At 29.4% G+C, this 19,069-nt stretch overlaps 2 protein-coding genes across 4 annotated transcripts in view; one reads left to right on the forward strand and one right to left on the reverse strand.

Annotated features, from left to right (window-relative positions):
* The window catches only part of LOC107451605 (spermatogenesis-associated protein 22), a 46,431-nt gene extending 40,089 nt beyond the window's left edge, over nucleotides 1-6,342 (reverse strand). The window contains exon 1 of the mRNA XM_016067760.3: nucleotides 6,220-6,342. Coding sequence (XP_015923246.2) covers nucleotides 6,220-6,253 — 34 coding nt within the window. The 5' untranslated portion in view covers nucleotides 6,254-6,342. The remainder of the gene's footprint in view (nucleotides 1-6,219) is intronic.
* Nucleotides 6,343-9,682: 3,340 nt separating this feature from the next.
* On the forward strand, nucleotides 9,683-13,607 carry LOC107451604 (oxidative stress-responsive serine-rich protein 1). 3 transcript variants are annotated; one of them, XM_016067758.4, is made up of 3 exons: nucleotides 9,683-9,899; nucleotides 10,669-10,765; nucleotides 12,723-13,607. In XM_016067758.4, exons 2-3 carry the CDS (start codon nucleotides 10,692-10,694, stop codon nucleotides 13,174-13,176), a joined length of 528 nt encoding a protein of 175 aa, XP_015923244.2. In that variant the 5' UTR covers nucleotides 9,683-9,899; nucleotides 10,669-10,691; the 3' UTR covers nucleotides 13,177-13,607. The 3 variants fall into 3 exon arrangements, with proteins under 3 accessions (XP_015923244.2, XP_015923245.2, XP_042910119.1); XM_016067759.3 differs by having other exon boundaries at nucleotides 9,769-9,787; XM_043054185.1 differs by lacking the exon at nucleotides 9,683-9,899 and adding an exon at nucleotides 10,042-10,060.
* Nucleotides 13,608-19,069: the final 5,462 nt, after the last annotated feature.

Below are 19,069 nucleotides of genomic sequence, written 5' to 3' on the forward strand. Positions count from 1 at the left end.
ACTTCCATGCTTATATTTTTTCTATTCCCCCTTTCTGTTCAATCTCCAAATTGTATTTTAAAACATTAATTAAAAATATATATTTATAATGGCGTAATGTTATGCATTAAATATGTTTTATAATCATTAACAGAATCAAAAACTTATTCTCGAATTTTAATTAGAAGAGTGGTACCTTTTAATTTCGCATAGAATTATTTAATATCTTGCATATTTTCATATTTTACGCATATCAGAGATGAGACGGGGTCGTTTTACTGAAAAGAGTTTTTATGCTCAGACCCATGATAAAATTTTAGATTCAACTCTGGATTTTTCTTTTCGCTTTCTGTTATACAGTTTAATGATAAAAAGGATTTAATGCCGAATCTCTTCGTTTAGACTAAAATCCACAAAACTTGGCCTCTATTCAACAAACAAGCTCGGATGGATTCGGATAAAAAAAATTCGGACTCGAGCTGACTTGGAACTCCGAAATGAAACCGAACTCTTCTGTAACGCATAATATTTTAAAAACCAATATTTTCTGTTTATTTTTCCTAAAAAGGTAAATATTTTATGGAAATACATTTTTGCAATGATATGGATTTTTTGACAAAACTTACCTGGGATACATGATAATTTTTGTAAAAAAAAAAAATCTTTATTAAATCAGAAGTACATAAGAAATATGCAGCCATTTACTCATAGACATTTAGTAAGATTTTTAAGAAACCAAATGCACAGTTAATTTAGGACTTCACTTCATTATCATGTATGCATAATAGCCAACTTAGGTTTTTCTTATCGATTTAAAATGGTAGAAAAATAGTAATGCTTTAACAATAATATTTCCTTTTTAGCTCAATAAATATAATTATGAAATAAGATAGTTGTTGTTGTAGTTAATTTACGTCTCAATAGAGCTGCATGATGGGCTATTGGCGGCGGTCTGGGAAACACCCCTAAGGATGATCCGAAGACATGCCATCACAATTTTGATCCTCTTCAAAGGGGATGGCACCCCGCTTCGGTAGCCCGACGACCTGCAAGCGAAGTCGAGCACTTTACGGTAGAACAGTTTAACGAGTACCCGTACCGCACACCCTCGGTCCCTACGCAGACTGATCCAAGTGGTCACCCACCCTCACACTGACCGTAGCCAGTGATGCTTGACTTCGGTGATCTGCTGGGAACCGTGTCTTAACGATCAGTCCACTGCGGGACTGAAATAAAATAGAAGTTTTAAATGCTTGCACATCTTCGGAAAGAACAAATATAAAAGTACTAAGTGCCAGCAGAGAAACATGTAGCAGAAGTAGGCAAAAAAAAAAAAAACAGTGCGTGGAGTCCCTCCGCGCGATCGAAGTGAAACTTCGTAATGTGGAGAAGAACATAGGAAGGGGTAGAAATTGATTTTTAGGTAGGATTGGAAATGATAAATGGTAGGAATTATCCAACAACCAATGGGGGAACTACCACTGATGCAGTTTTTGCAAGAAATATTGCAAAAATAGAACTCAAACATTTCGTATCTTACTTTAGTTGTCAGAATCCCATTGTAAATGTTATAGATTTGGATATTTCTCCACTCGAAAATGATAATTAAAAGATGCGATCAATTGTGAATTGTAAGCATTGTTAATAAAGTTTGTCTTAAAGAAACAATATGATTTCACTAAAAATCAATTTCTACCCCTTCCTATTTTCATTTCCACATTACGAAGTTTCACTTCTTCGGCGCGGAGGTAGGCCACGCACTATTTCATACCCCCTCCATGGTAGCGTTAAACGTTTAACGCAACCTTGTTGAAAGTCGCATTAGAAGTTTCACTTCAAAAAAGTATTTATAACTCTATGTCGCTTTGTTCAAAAAACAAAAACAAAAAGAATTTAAAATAGTTAAAGTAACACCACAAGCATTTATTGTTGAAAATTGTAAGCTGTATATTTTATACAATAAAGGTGTAATGCAAGTCAAACGCGAGCTGCAAGTTAATTTTTGTTTTTAAAAGAGAAACTACGTAACAAGAGTGTGAAATCTTCTACCTTCCGTTTCTCCTTGTTATTTCAAACTTTTGTCTTAATCTTTATTTCATTTTTTGATTTCTTAACATGTCTAAAGTCATTTTTAAACGTTTTGGAAAGTCTCCAATACCTAGAAAGATATTCGTAATTTTACAAGATGTTTTACCACTGTTTGCTATGTTGTATTAAAATTTGAAAGCGTTTCCTTTCTAAATGCATGCTTCAATATCGATAAATCAAAAAAGAAAAAAAAAGCACATTTTACAGGGATTGTTATAAAACAACTTCAGACGTTTCATGTCTTATAACTGAAAACTACTAAAACGAAATGCAATAAATTCTAGGAATTTATCCCAAACCGTGGGAAATAAAATTTTGGAAATAAAAAAAATTTCGAACAAAAATGTAAATTAAAAAAAACTTCTTAAAATTAAAAGAAAATTAAATGCATTGCTAACTTTATTTAAATGATTTCGAAAATGATTTTGAATTATTTTGTTTTGAACTAATAAGGAGGCTACAATTGAACTGCAAATATGATCCACGAACTTTTTCTATATAATTCATAAATTAATGATAATATTAATTGCTTCAACTAATTTAAGTAGTTTTATTTTAAAATAAGTATGATACATCCAAATAATTAACATTAAAATAGATTTGGTCTAAACTTCGGTCAAATTTTAAAGTTTTAAAAAATATGAAATATACATTGTGTCTCAATTTTATACTTTCTTAGAAAATTTCCCATTTTTAATTTTAAACTTTTGAATATAATTACTATAGCACCTTCAAGCATAAATAATAAATTTTAGTTCAGCTTTTTTATTAATTTTTTTTAAGAGAGTGGTTATTACCAGATGCATTTTTATCGGCTTTAAAACCATTCAAAGTTAAACATTTTCCAATTGTGTAAAAATGTAAACAGTTTTGTACGGTTTATACATAGTAAAATAAAATGAAATTCTAAAATAATTTTCAATGTAGCTAAGTTTTGTTGATCTAATATTTAACTGTTCTGGTAATCTTAAGCTTTCCTGAAGCTTTTAACTTTCTGCAATTGTCTTTATAAGTACAAAACTCGAAACTACCAAAAAAAGAACTGATCTCAACTGTTTCTGCAAAAATCGCTGAAAGCTAGAGAGCAGGTGCGTGATTTCTACCTCTATTACAGCTCTGTGTAGATCACTTAATCGATATTCACTCTCTTATAAAGATCACTTAATCATTAATGTACTTTTTTTATTATCTGAGCTAGCATTAACAGCTAATATAATAATAAAACAAAACAAAGTTTTAAAAATTACGTTTTAAAAGTATTCTGAAAATTATAAAACTATTTTATTTTCATCATACATGTAAGGGATCATTACTTTCGAAAGCCATGGAAGATTGAAATTTATTAAAAGTACTACATTTACATTTCGGCATGATAAATAATTACTTCGTACCTTCTAGACTTAAAAAATTTAGTTTTTGTAATTTTTATTTTGTCTCATAATTTTCTTCTTGTAAGTTTGTTAATGTGAGAAAGTGGTCAAAATATCTATTAACGATAAAACGGTGATACAGTTTGCTTGCATTGTATAGAAAATAATTCTAATTTACAATAGCTTCTGATTGCGAACTCCTGTTAAAATTTGAGCACTCTAGTAAGACAGATTTTTGTTGAAAATTTGATAGACGATGAATTCTATTTCGTGATAAAAGGGCAATTATATAATGTTGCTTGTAGTGGTCTTAAAACGACTAAAACTTGTTTTATAAATTTATAGTTTTGTAAATTCTAACTAGTCAAAAAGTGGTCGAAACTTAGAATGACGTTGAAATCCTTTTGACAGCATTGGTCAAAAGTCTTGCTAGAAGCTGTCTGAAAACGACTACAATTGTATTGCCATTCAGCACAGAGTCCATCAGTTTTAAATATGAGCAATGCAGCCATGAATATTTCAGAATGGGTACTTAATAGTAAGATCTATAATCTATTATTAACAAAACTACATGTAATATTTTAAAAATAAAGTAAAAGTTTATTTTTAAGAAATTAATAAGGACTTAATAGTAAGATCTATAATCTATTATTAGCAAAACTACATGCAATATTTTAGAAAAAAAGTAAAAGTTTATTTTCAAAAAATTAATAATCAAAATGTAACAAACATTTTACTTCACAAAAATCATCGTACACTTAAATGTATTCGGATAAATTAATAATTAAAATTATCGCCTATTGCTTTATCCTTCATTTATTACTAATATTATTTAGTCATTTATTTATTACTCATTGGCAAAATAGGTCTTGGTTTGGATTTGATGGATTCCTCACACTTTTCAACTACAATAATCAAGAGTAATAGTAAAGAGTGCGCATGCGTTGCAATGGCGACCGCTGCTGTTTGATCATTTTTTTAGAATTCTTTTTTTCACTTTTAATTTTGTTACACATTAAATTGGTAAGTATATTTTTGAGATATGGGACCAGGGAGATCCCATAAATGCTTCTTAAGTTGTGAATAAAAGAGAAATTCATCATTTGAACGATTTTTTTTTAATTGTTTTAATTAAGAATCAGACATTCTAACCTACAGTTCGAACTGGATGAATATCACAAATAAAGAGGGTCCAAACTGATTGACACGGTCCCAAAAGTTCGAGTTGAAGCAAGAAAAAAAATCGATGCCAAGGCCTAAACTTACAGAGGCTGAAAAAGCCAAAGAACGTAGACGGAAATACCTTAAGCGTTACACACAAAAGGAAAAACGAAAGGATTCCGTTCGCAAACGCAAGCATGAAGCCCGTCCCTCACAAAAGTACCGAAGTGGTTAAAAGAATTGAACCCTACCGAAGAGCGAATGGTGGCTCTCCGCACACCTTTCATGCAAATGCGAGAACTGGGTGTTGGGATAAAAAGATCCATTTTCAACGTACCCAATGACTTGCACAAGACCGTAGACTGTCATCCACGCAATATAAATGATTCGTTCACTATTCATGTAAAGTTCTAAAGAAAGCATAGCTTTCAAATCATATTTCATGTATGAACTTGTGAATCCGAAACGGGGGTATGATGCAGCTTACAATCTCCTTCAAAAATCATTGTACCCATCCGAAAATGTTAATATTGATTTCGATTGACTGTTCAATGACTATTCATTCATCAAAAGAATTTACACAGAATGTGTCTGTGCTGCATTCAAATATGTCTGCGAAATTGTGTATCGAGCGGTTGAGGATTAACAGTTAAAGGTGTCCAAGATAAAAAAAAACACAATAAAGTTGCTTTTCCAAAAAAAAAAATTAGACAGCAACCATTTTGCTAATGGGTAACCTCTGATCTTCTTGCGGCAATCACAATTTATTTTATTTTATTTATTTATTGCAATTTAGTATCAAAATTTTGGTCGTGACATTGAATTTTAACTTTTGCTTGCTAACTCCATAACTTTTATCATTTAAAAATGGCTCGTAGTCGTAATAAAACACTCAATATTTGAAAGTTGATTATTTGCCATCATTAGTGATAAATCAGTAATGAATGATTTTTTAAAAGTGTATGATGACTTTTGAGAGATCGGGTTTGGGTTATTTTTTGATTATTGAATTTTTAAAAATAAACTTTAGCCTTCTTTCTAAAATATTCCACGCAGTTTTGCTAAGAACAGAATATATATCTTATTGAATATCCATTCTGCAATATTCATTTTCAAATGGATAGAACCCTATTTCGTACGGACACTTTCGAGAGCCTCTGTGAAAATCCTTTATTTTCGATGTATAAATTTAACTATTTATCTTTCATGCAAATTATAATTTACAACTACCAATTCTATTGATGTCTGAACAAAACATTTTTTGAACATTTTAGGACAGAAATTTTGCTTTTTAATTTAACAAGCTTTGCATGTTCTTATTAAGTTAATTTATCATATTTTTAAATCGGAATATAGATACAATTTAACTATACAAGCTATATTTCCAAGTTATATATCTGCTCTAAAAATCACTTTTGAATAAGTAATTAATTTTTTTTACGGGAAAAAGCGATTTGCCAAAATTATATCTCTCAAATTATAAATTTCCTATAAAATCATTTCGAATTAAAGTATTGCAAACGGTCTTCAAAACTTAGATGAACATCGGTCATAACATTTTTAAATTACTTTACTTAAATATTAAAATTTATGAAAAATAAGTGTTATAAGATTCAAATACCTCTTATTCTCGGCATAGTATTACTGAAACTCATCTTTTAAGTCTATTAAATAGATATTACTTAAAAAATATCTATCACAAAATTATTCTGTTTTCATTTAAACTAAAATCATGGAATGTGATATTATAATCCTAACAAAAATAAGTATTGCAGACGATAAAATCTTATAACTTCGTCGTTTATTTTTATTTAATTCAAAATAATTAAAATCGTTTGCTTTTTATTAAAAAAAATACCAATTCATAAATATCTTTGAGACTTAAAATATTCATTAGAAATTAATTTTTAACATGCAATGAGTTTTTACTTTACAATTATTTAAATTTTTTTCAAATCAAAAGATGTAATTTTTTCACTTCGAATTTCACACTGCAGCAAACGCTTGTTTCGTTGTTAAACTAATATATCGTATTACATCGCAATATGATATCCTTTACTTCATAGAATAAATTTATTTTGTTTCAATCACCGAATAAAACTTGATATTTCTTTTATAATACAGAATATATTTCAGATCCTAATATAGAAAAAAAGGAGATGAAATAATCAGCAAAATTGCGTGCATGTTATCTTTTTGTTATAATACATCAAACTTTTAAAACGACTACCTAAAAAAAAATGAAATGAAAAATGCGTTTTACTTTAAAAGTATATTTTGCTTCATAGTTGAAACGGAAGTAAAGTTAAAATAAAATAACTTGCTTTAAAGCCAGTAAATGATGCTTTTCTTCTCGTGTTACACTCGAGAGGCTTTCGTGTTTTAATGCTAGAAATGAATTGGTATTTTTTCCATTTGAAAAATAAGAGCATAACCGAGATATGGAGGTTTTCCATCAATCACATTTTATCGTCCACTGACGAAGAGCATCGTGTATGCAGTGGCTCACCCAGGATATGGTTATTAGGGTTACCCCCCCCCCCTAGAGACTGCAAGCAAGGTATTTTTCTTATTATTAATTCGATTATCTGAAATTCATCTGTACAAAAAAAATGAATCAATAAAAAATAAATGAAAACCTTAAAACTAATCTTTCTTTTTACGTAAATGATCTTCAAACAGAACATATTATTAAAACAGTTCGAAAGGCTTTTTTTTTTCCTTAAGGGGGGAAACAAACTAATTTGTAAATACCAAGGCAGTGAAAGGAGGATGACTTCTTTGGTGTAATTGCACAGACAAATGAAATTACCTTCATGGAATCCAATCTTTGAACCGCCCTCTTGACCGAACTATTAGTACCATATTTCTCAGGTTGCAGCTACCCAATATATTTTGAGGGTAAGGAATCCGCCCAAGGAGAAAGGTATATTAATTCAGAGAAAGTACCTTTTTGTGGCTTTTGATAACTTAAAATATCGTAACATAAAAAATCCGATCATTAGATCAAAATTTATTCAGAGAGTTTTTTTTTTCTTCCCCACACTGTTCTTTTTCATAAAGAGATAACATTTCCTGAAGACGATGCTCTGAATCACCAGGTTGAAAGATCTAAGAAATTGGACATGAGGCTAAGGTGAAAAATGAAAGGAGGAAATTTCTTATGAATTTTCACCCAATCTTTATGTTTTGTATTTTAACTATGTAAATTTATAATTAATTTATTAATTGTGTAATGATTTTTTTCATTTATGAATAATAGCTATCAGTTTAAAGACATTTTTTTATTTATTACTTTATTATTATTTTTTTTTGTCCGTAGAACAACCGATCCAATTTAAGGTTTACGACTACCAATGTTCAATTCCATAGTCTTGCAATTTTGAACCCATTCCAGATGACAAGGAGACTCCTGGATCAAGTTTTGGGAGAAATTTGCTTAGAGTACTTTTTGATGGACATAACCCGCATTTGCGTTACGTAAAGAGGAAAACCACGAAAACCTCCCACAGATAGCCTAACGGCAAGGGGACTCTAACCCATGATCCGTCTACCACTGAGGCAGGTCAGCCGGAATCCGTATTGCCCATGCCATCGCTGAGATTCAAACCCTGTTCACTACATGGGGAGGAGGACGCTCTCTCCAAGCCACTACGGCGCTTACAATTTATCTTTAAAACCGTCGTTGAATAGCCAACCCAATTGTGGATTTACGACTACTAATGTTCAACTCCGTTGCCTTCGAATTTTGAACTCAATCCAGAAGTCAAGGGAACTTCTGGGTCAGGTATTGGGAGAAATTTGCCTCCTTGGTGGACTTTTTAGAATTTGCGTTTCCCACATTTGCTTTACATGGAGAGGGAAACAACGAAATGGTTCCATGTTTAGTCTGATGGAAAGTGAACTCTAACTTTTGATCCGTCTGTCACTGTGGATATTTTACCTCAGCCTGCACGTCGGTGCAAGCCAGATCGGTGAGATTCCAACCCTGTTCATCTCATTGGAAGGTGATCCCTCTATCTCCTGAGCCACCACCGCTCTTACAATATTATTTAAAATAAGTCAGTATTCACCATTCCTGAAAAATAAAACTATGATTATTAATTTTAAACTCGCTCCCCCTAGAATGATTTTCTGAGCGCTCCCTGTACTGGCACTCGAAACATGTTGACCTTCCTTTCAATATTATTTTTTATTTACTGATTGATTTATATAACCTCTTAAGCTTCTTAAAAATATATCAATCAATTTTTTAAATTCAATTTTCTAAAGTGTTTTTTAAAATCGTGTTCTGTATTACTTAATTATTACCACTTTTTCTTTTATCAGCAGACATTTTTATGAGTTTCAACATTTAAGAAATTGACGTGTTAGGCTGTAGATAAAATTAAAGCATTGAAAACAAAAATTAAAACGATGATTTTTTTTTTTTTGAAAAGTTCAAACAACTATGAGAACCTTTTCTTGCAACTTGTTTTGAAAAAAAAAATGTGTTTTGTAACAACCTCAAGAAAAAGTATTAGGCCAATATTTAATTCTCGTTATAGCTAAGTAGCACAGCGATATCGTTAAATACTTGATTTCTGATTAAAATTGATCGACATTTTGAATTTAGTGCTCTGTGTAGTGATTTAAGGGAGGGCATTCGGAGCACGTGCTCAGGTCTCCCAACTTGTAAAAGGCCGTCATCAGAAGTTATGCATGAAAAAAAATAATTTTATATACTAGGCATTTAGTCAAATATCTTGTTTCTTACATAGTTTTCATCATTTTTACAATAACTTTTACTTTGTCAATTAAACTTTCGGAATTTTTTCTTAATTTAGCTAAATTAAATTTTAAATTTCTATTTCATCATCGTTTTCAATTTCAAAGACCATTCACACCGAATACGGTTCCCGCATATGCGATCGTCCGTCAATGCGATTGTAAACCTGATTGGGTGAAATTTCACACATACCCAAAACAACAACACTTTGGTTTACAGTAGCATTGACTGACGATCCTCAGCTGCCGCAACTACTTTTGGTGTGAATACTTCTTTACTCTGCGAGGGCCCCGTGATCTGTAAATCGGGCCCTGTTCGGTAAAACTTGAATGTTACGTAGAAGCGCCATGCAAGTACTTCTCAAAAAATAAAATCTTTAAATCTTTTTACTTATAGATGGCAACAACTATCAAAACAATGGGTAAATATGATGCGTAATGTTTAGTGCGAATTTGTAAATTCATTTTATTTTCATTTATCGTTATTTATTAATATATCCTAATTTGTGGAAACAATATATTTTAAATTTATGGGTAAGTTTATGGAAAACAATTGTAAATCTTCCTGTTATATTTTAGATTCTTCGTGTTTACTAATTCTTCCTTATTTCCCCGCTTATTTTCTCTTTGAATTCTCAATCTAGTAAAGAACTTCACTATTAGTAATTATTTAAATACCGTTACCTAAGCTAAAGGTACGCGTAATTAGTATAATATTTTGTTTTTTCTTTTGCTGTGCAATTATTATTTAATCCACAGATTTGACATAGCGTTAAATCACTTCAGAATAAAAATTGTAAACAAGTCTTTCTTAAATTTTATGGTCAGTTTTAATGTCGAATGTTCATGCCAAAGATTGTAATACTGTAACATTAAATTGATATTTTCTAGACATTATTTTGTTTTTATTCAAAATTTCGATACAGATATGTGCACGCATTCTTATGCATACCTATTTATTCATGGAAATACACTGTTTGTTTATAAAAGACTAATGACAAACATCATTACATATTAACACCTAAAGTACTATTTTTTGTGCAGTTAAAAGTTGGATTTATTATAATGAATTTTCATTATACAGACCTTATAATTATTATTTTGTGTTAAAAAATTATTGTAGAGATACATGTCTACATGAGGCAACTGGTAGAGAAATTTTAAAAAAATGTGTAAATTTAAACTTAAGTAATCTTTTTCTCAACATGTATTTATTTAACTCGCAGCTCAACTGGTAAATCTTATTGTAATATCATTATTATTAGAACAAATATTTTTATTTTAATAAATTTTTTTTCCGTAGGTATTTTGTAATAATTCATTGCAATGGCTGAAAGTGAAGATTGTCAGTTGTCAGCTTTACAAACAGAGTTTAAGAAGCTGAGAGTTGATTTAAATAGGTAAATTTGATACATTTTTTTTATAATCTTGTTGAGTTTCATTAATAATGTATACCAATATATTTTTTTGAACTTTATACAAATTTTTATGGTTATGCATGTAGTATTTGAGTAAGCTATATTTTGTACATTTTAACAATGAATGTAAAGTATATGCATAAAAGTGACTAGCTGTAAACGTTAGAATAACAGATTAACTAACTAGATGATTTTATAAAAAAATATATTTCTTTAAGTAAGGTTGGTGAGTTTTTGACAGTTTTACCATGGTTTTAACCATTATGTTAAAACACCCTTTTTGACATATCTTAACACTCTTAAAACACCCTTTTGACAATTATCCTACCAAAAACTGTAGAGTGAAAATAATTATTAGAAAATAATAATTAATATTCATCTATAAGATTGCTAGTGATTAATCTACTCTGCTCTTTAATTATTTGACATTAACTTCCTTTTTATTTTGACAATTATTGTCAAAAATCTAGAAGTTTGGTGTAAAAAAATCATAATCTATTAAGTAATTAGTAAAATTGCAATTTATCTAATCCGTTAATATTATTAGCTTTTAAATTTGGATCGCTGATAGCCTTGCATAATTAAACTATTAAAAGATTTACACATTAAAATTTGTTTAATACATAAACAAACCTAATAATCTATTATAAACTATTAATGCATAATAAGTCTACTTACTAAAATTAACATGTATTGGCAAATTTATGCTAAGAACTATAATAAATATTGATAATAATTAAACACTTAAATTGATTGATTTAAACATTCATATTTCTTTGTAAATTATAATTAGTTTACTTTCAAGGAATATATTATATTTTAATTTATAGATTATGTTAAGGTGTAGTGCGCAAAAAAAGACCACTCTGACTAAATTTTGATTTAATGATCGATGATTTGATTTAATTATCATAAAATTAATTTAAAAAAATTATTTATTCAAATAATAAAAAGCCAATGTCAGTCTGTCTATTACAAATCAGTTTTATATTCAATTTTCTATGCCCATTCTGAAAAAAATGTTTGGTTATTTTGGAATATGACATAAGATACTGTAAATTTTAACAAAAAGACAAAAGCTTATAAGTATTGTATAATGTGGCGGGGTGCTAGCAATTTTGAAAAGTGCTTAAAGGTGCTTATTTTCTACTTTCATTTTTTAAAAGCCCTTACAAGTGCTCTTTTCATTGTTTTTTTTTTTAAAAGTGCTTAATTTTCCCTTTTCCAAAATGAGATTTTTTCTTCTTTACCATAACAATTTTTGCTTCGAATTACGCAAAAAGCGTGTTTTCCATATTGTTTTATTCAACGTTTTCATAATTCGTTCAAGCACAATCTCTTTCGGTATAACATCGGTCTGTAGCGTATGAAAGCGCCAATCATTTTCTGAAATACTTGCGGGCTTGAATACTGAGCTAGATTCGGGGGGAAGGATACGTGCATTCTCATGAGCAATTCTGGTGCATTCTGCAAGAGAGATAATCTTTTTAAATAATTGTTGAATTAATTATTTATAATTTTGTCTAATTTTTTTACAGAATTGTGTAAAGTAATTATAAATTTAAAAACTTGAATGATTCACTAAATATTGATTGTATTTAAAATTGTGCTTAATTGTTTTTATGGTGGCTAATATAATCACAAAAAGAATTCTTTGTCAGAAACTAGTTATTTTATCATGATCATGTAACTTAGAAAACTATTTTGCATTTTGTTAACATATATATACGAAGAACTTTCAACAATACTAAGGGGAAAAAATTATTAGTGCACATATCTTAATTATAATATATTTTTAAAGTGCTGAAAAATATTTTTTGAGTGCTTAAAAAGTGAATTTGAAGGTGCTTATTTTTGCTGAAAAATTTGACTACGCACCCTGTGTGGGTATGTAGTTTATTTCAAAGGTTGATTATTTATTAAAAATTATTTTTTGTAGCCTTGGTCGGATAGAAAAGCATACAAATAAATGTTGGAAGACACATAGTGGTTCAAGTAGAGAACAAGACACTAGCTCTAGCTGTGCACATCTTGCAAAATCTGATCCCTGTAAATGCCGTAATGTGACCTGTGGGAAGGCAATATCTCGGAAAAAGAAAAAACACTGTAGCAAGCGAAGTCTTTCTGATAAATCGTTTACTTCAGAAATTAATGTAAGTCATCAGTCTGGACTGCCTGATTGTGTTCAAAATGTAAATGGTCTTGCCACTAAATGTTGCTCAAATAAAAACTTCTTAGATCATAGACTGTCATTCAGCGGACAATGTGCTGCTCAACATGCTTCCCAAGATCATGCTGATGACATTAATGTAGATGAGCTAGCTGGCTACTTTGATAATTTTGTTTATATACCTAAAAAAATGTCTGAAATGGCGGAGATGATGTATACATAGCATATTGTTGTGTATTTCTCATTAGCATAATGTCTTTTTTTTTACTGTTTGCAATGTATGAATGTTAGATTTATGATAAACTAATGAGCTGCCACTTATATTGAATGTTTATAACGTCAGGCTCACTTAGCCAGATTATTTTGGAGATTTCTATCTTTAAACATTGAACTAGAATGATTGCATTGCCCTGTTTTCTCTTATTTTATTATATTGTTTTAAATAATCTTGGGATGATTCTGCTCCATCATTTGAAAGAATTTCTTAAATTGTATTAATAATATTTGTAAAAATATACTAATAAATCTCAGATTCAAAATTATTCTACCATTGACATTTTTAAATTACATTTCTTTTTGCATTTGAATAATAAAGCATGTCCATTTTTTTTCTTATAAAATGTATGTTGTTAATAAAGATCAAGTTTTTATATAGTCTATGAGTAAAAGATTCCATTTTTCTTATTATAATGTTAAATAGGCTAATTCACATGAAATTTCATTAGCTCTAAACACATCTTCCTCAGCATAATTTGAACAATTTAACATACTTGGTATTTTTTTTAGATAAAAATGAAATACATTTCAAAGCTTAAAGTAATGCCATTTTCTTAAGTTTGTATATTGGCTTATGTCATTGTGTTTTTTTTTGTTTTGTTTTTTTAATCGAGATTAGTGATACTTACTAAAATTTGTGTAATATTATCCAAAATTTGAACTAGTGTAACACTTCTTATGATTAACTCATATACTAATATTGTATGATTATTAATTCATATATATTTAATGTTCTTATTATGCTGGCCGGTCTATGTAAGGGTCAGGGAACTGGCCTTGCATCAAAAAAAGATTTGAGTTCGAATCCTGGGCAACGCATGGATGTTCTTTCATTCTTGGGACTATCTGTCCTTACTGTGGGGGCAACATAGGCCAACCTAATATGGTGCCCCTGAATGAATGGTCAACAAATCTGCCCTTCAGATGCCTATATGACAAAAGGTCATTCTCCAGGTAGGCAGTGAAAAAAATTTTTTTCATATGATTGTTAATGTCTCTAAGGCTGGAATGAGATCAGACTCCCCTCCTTTCTGAATAATGCCTCTGCATACTTGGTCTTGAGACTTAATGGTAGAATCAGTGTGGTGATCAGAGTAAAAAGTTTGGAAATACCATATTAAAATGTAATTATATTAATTTCACAATTAGCTACCAGCAAAAGGTTATTAAATTATCTTTTCGATATGTGAATTGTTCTTTTTAGCCCACTGTGGTACCTGTAGATTAATTTAAGATTTTGAAAAATAAGAATAAACTGTTTATCAGTGATGAGGGTAAATCCAAAATAATTTCTTGATTCTTCCTACAAGCAGGGATGAGATTTTTCCGCTTTTTAGCGGATTTCCGCTTTTTTCACTTTTATCTCTTGAATTTCAGCTTTTTTATCAAAAATTCAGATTTTCTAAAAATTGCACTTCTTTTTAAAAGTATTCCGCTTTTTCAGAAAATTTACCGATTTTCAAAGAGAAACAGAAAATTCAAACTACATAGCTACCAATCCTTTCTCATTTTCACTTATTTTAGCTATTTTCTCCCCTTTTACACGCAGCAGATAAGATTTTCTGAATTTTTTACCCCGCCCTCCAGATAGATCCGATTTTCGTAGTTCAAACGACGCTGCTTCTGACAAGCCTTTTAGAGGTCCCAAGCCTGGAATCTGATAATATCTCGATTGTTATTCACACAATTTTAATATCAAACATAGCTTTTCATATTTGCGTGTTGCGATTCTTATTCACGCGATTTGAATATTGTACGTTGCGATTCTGATTTACAAGATTTGAAAATCCGATATTGTGATTCGTATTTACCCCTTATTAAAAACCTATGTAGCGATTCGTATTCATGCTAGTTTAAAATTCAATGTCTTGATTTGCTCATGCGGTTTATAATATCAAACATTGATTTTCGTATTTATATGTGATTTTAAAATAAGGCATTGGGATTCGCATTCACGCATTCTAAAAGTTATGCATCATAATTCTTATTTATGCAATCTAAAAATTACGCATCATGATTCGTATTTACGCTATCTAAAAATTATGAATCGTGATTTGTATTTACGCGTTTTAAAAATTCTATATCCCAGTTTGTATTTTCTCATTTTCAAAATCGTATATCTAGTTTCATATTCATGTGATTTCAAAATCCATAATTGTTATTCATATTCACGCAATTTTAAGATCAACTATCGCGATTCTTGTAAGAAGTAAATTTTTTTTAAAATTAGTTACTATAAAGGTGACTGTTTTTCTAACGACGATTATTAGTATATGTAAGTGTTACAACATCAGAGAAACTGGAAGGGAATATATTCAAAACTTACATTCTGTGCTTGCAAAGAAGAAAAAATAGGATTTGTCACAAGATGTTTGAAGATGGACTAACGACTAAATATAGCAAACATAAAAGATATAGCAAACAAAAGCAATCACTTAAAAAGGGATTTAATTAAAAAAAAATTTTTGGGGAAAAAGAGTTAATTAACTCATCATCAAAATTTTATTTATAATTGCTGTTATTTATGCTATAAAATGCAAAATTCTTATCAAATAAAAAACAATTATCTAAACAGTTGCTGATTGTCATGTAATTTTTCAAACTAAAATAGCAATTTTTGTATGTTAAGGAGTTACTATATATTTCTACTTCACTGTTATTGATATGTTTCAGAGGGCTCTAGTTAGATTAGACTATAATATGAACATAATGATTCGGTCCATTGTTAAAGTTTTTTTTTCCAATATAATTTAAAAAGTAATATTACTGATATATTTGCTATAAATCACATAACAGTATTTATTAAAAGAAATGAAATATTAATGTATATTCTCAGTAGTTTTAATTTGCTAAACCAGGTAGTTTTTCAAGTAGTAATTGTCTCTTATGTGAACTGAGGAAAAATATAATTTCCAGCTTTATTTTTTCAATTAGTAATTTTTTTTTCACTAAATGTTAAGTATCAATGTAATCGTTTTTATAATAATAGATTAGTACACAATTGTATGTCAACACATTATTTATTACCTTAAACTGTCTGGAATTTATTATTAAAGGGTTGCGCTTGCGTAAAATTTACTATCGTGGAAATTCAGCTTTTTTGCCTTTTGGCTAATCTCATCCCTGTACAAGTCAACACTCAAAGAAAATCTAGAGGACCTTGATTAAGCATACAATATTGCATTGCCTTCCAAAGTGCAGGAAATGAAGACCAAAACAAATAGACTAGAAGAAAGTGTGAAACAGGTAGGATTACACATTAATTAGAAGACTAAAATTTAATAGCAGTAAAAATGATTACACATATTTATAAATAGAAATAATTGGGCAACACACTAACTACTTTGGAGTGAACATCACAGCAAGAATTGAAAAAGCACAACATGCTTCCAAAAAATTTGGAAACAAATTAAATAGTAAACTCAAGTTACAAATTTTTAAAACTACTTAAATCTGTGTGCTAATATGGCAGCAAATCACGGCGACTCAGAAAGCAAAAAACTATACTTTATTAAAATAATTGCCTCAGACTAATTTTAAAGATATACTGATCTGATAAAATCATAAACAATAAGCTCTATTATGAAACTAAACTCATCACAGTAGAAATGAAAAAACAGTGGTTCAGGATAGGACATGCTAAGAATGTCCCCAAAAGACCAAACTAGAGTAGCTTCGACAGGGTTTGCCAGATTGGAAAAGAGGGTAGCTCAGTTTTGAGAATGCAAAGAAAGCGGAACTTGAAACTTGTGGCTTCATGCGCCACCAGGCGTGAGGAGAAATTGAGTAGTATATGTTAGCACACTGGCGAAATTTGCTTGGTACCTTATGGAATCAGCACACCGAGTGCCACGGCTATAGATGCGGGATTGACAAAAAAATTTATGGTTTATTTAATACAGTTTATTCAGTTATGTTGTTTGAAAAAATAGAAAACATACCATAGGGACAATACAAGCATCATGAAACATCATTAGTGGTCTATAAAAAAAAAAAAAGAAGGGGAATACTTAATTTTTATGCTAAAAATTAAATAAAAAATAATTATTTTCAGCTATTGCATTAAATACCTTGATAAATATTATTTAAGTAAAGATTCGATTAAAGCGTCTGAAAAAAGGGCTTTTGCATTTGACGATAAACAGTTTACAAATAACTATAAAAACCTGCTCATTAAATTAAAATACCAAAAATATGAATGCCATTTGAGTAAAGACCTTAAATGAGAAATACGGATTTATAAATTACGCTAGAAAGCCTGTACGCATGAAATAAAATTCATTTTCTACAGTCGACATATAAACTTTAAAGTTTATGTACTCTTAATTCACTAAAATGTAACTTAGATCATTCATTCACTCATAGTTCAAATGTTCTCTGATAATGTTTTTCCCTAGGCCTTGTTGAAAATTACAAAATTATTGCTTTAAAATTTGAGAAAAGTTTGATTAAAACTGAACAAGATATGAGTAATTAAAGTAGTTATTTTATATTGCACATACAAAGGAAAAATTTTTTAAAAAATTGCTTCATTTTGTAGTGACTCATGTAGTGGCAACGAAAAAAAAAATAGTTCGATGTGAATATCTTGAAAATTTAAAATGTTTCCAGCAGTTTTCGTACTTTTTAAAAGAAAGCTAAAAATGATAAGGGGTTTCCCACAAATTTCATTTTCTTAAAATAATAAAAAAGATTTATTAAAAAATGACATTGGCATTTTTGTGGATCATAAAAGTATCTTTCCATAGAATCATTTCTTTTCTTATATAAGAAAAGAAATGCATATGATTGCATATGCAATCATATTTAGGTGTATGAACGTTTATTGTAAAGTAATATCATTTGTTATTTAATTTTGTCTTATGATACAAATTAATATTTGTGGAAAGCCCCTTATCTTTTTAAGTTTCTTTTAAGAAGTACAAAAACTATTTAAAAAATAGCTTGAAAGTTTAAAATTTTTAAGATATTCAAATATGACTTTTTTCATTAGTTGCAAAATTGCGGAGAGAAAAAATGCTACTTTAATTGCTTATATATCGCACTGATTTCGAATTTTAAAGAAAGAAAAAAATTGTAATTTTATATCACTCCAAAAATTTTGTTTAATTTTATTGAATATTTTTAGTTATAGCAGAAAAAAACATACGACAAAAAAAAAGTAGTTTTTTATTAAAATAAGTTCATATTTTCATAAATATTTAATCTAGGTTTAAGAAATTCTGTGCAAGCTAAAGCATATAATTACCAAAATAATTGTTAAAAATTACCAATTTATTGCTATATTTTTTGGTGATCAAAACATTATTTTCCGTTTGTAATTTATTGTCTTTCCCTCATTATTTCCCCCATTATTTTGAGCAGCCTCTAAAGTTTTAATTTAATACTTTTTATTTTATTTATTTTTATTTTCACGCCTTCTCGTTCACGCATGGACAGACATTCAAACTTGAATGTTTTGACAAAGGCCATTTGTGTTAAATTTTGAATCGAAACAAGGTTTTTTTTAAAATTTATTTTTACCGATTTTCCACATTTATCAGAAGAGAAAGCATAACAAATACGTTTTTTAATCAATTCATTTTTAATTAATATTAATTTAATTCATCTTTCAAGCTTTGGGATAAGGTTCGATTCTCATGTTCTGGTTCTTGTAAAGCGGAAAGTCCTCGTGTTTTGTGTGGAGCGGAGATAAGGTTATTAAAACCAAAACGATTTGCGATAATATTGTACGTTAATGTGGCAGTACTGTCTAATTAGGAATTTCAAACCACCGTCTACAGCAAGATAGCTCTAGACGATAATCAAATCTTTCTTTTTCTCCCTTGTTATATACGTCG

The sequence above is a fragment of the Parasteatoda tepidariorum genome, chromosome 9 (genome assembly GCF_043381705.1).
Source record: "Parasteatoda tepidariorum isolate YZ-2023 chromosome 9, CAS_Ptep_4.0, whole genome shotgun sequence".
Classification (NCBI taxonomy): domain Eukaryota; kingdom Metazoa; phylum Arthropoda; class Arachnida; order Araneae; family Theridiidae; genus Parasteatoda; species Parasteatoda tepidariorum.

Bases quoted from the DNA above. Each gene is read 5' to 3' on its own strand.
- LOC107451604 (XM_016067758.4), top strand. From the start codon at position 10,692: ATGGCTGAAAGTGAAGATTGTCAGTTGTCAGCTTTACAAACAGAGTTT. The intron at 10,766-12,722 runs GTAAATTTGATA...TATTTTTTGTAG, and splicing joins CTGAGAGTTGATTTAAATAG to CCTTGGTCGGATAGAAAAGC.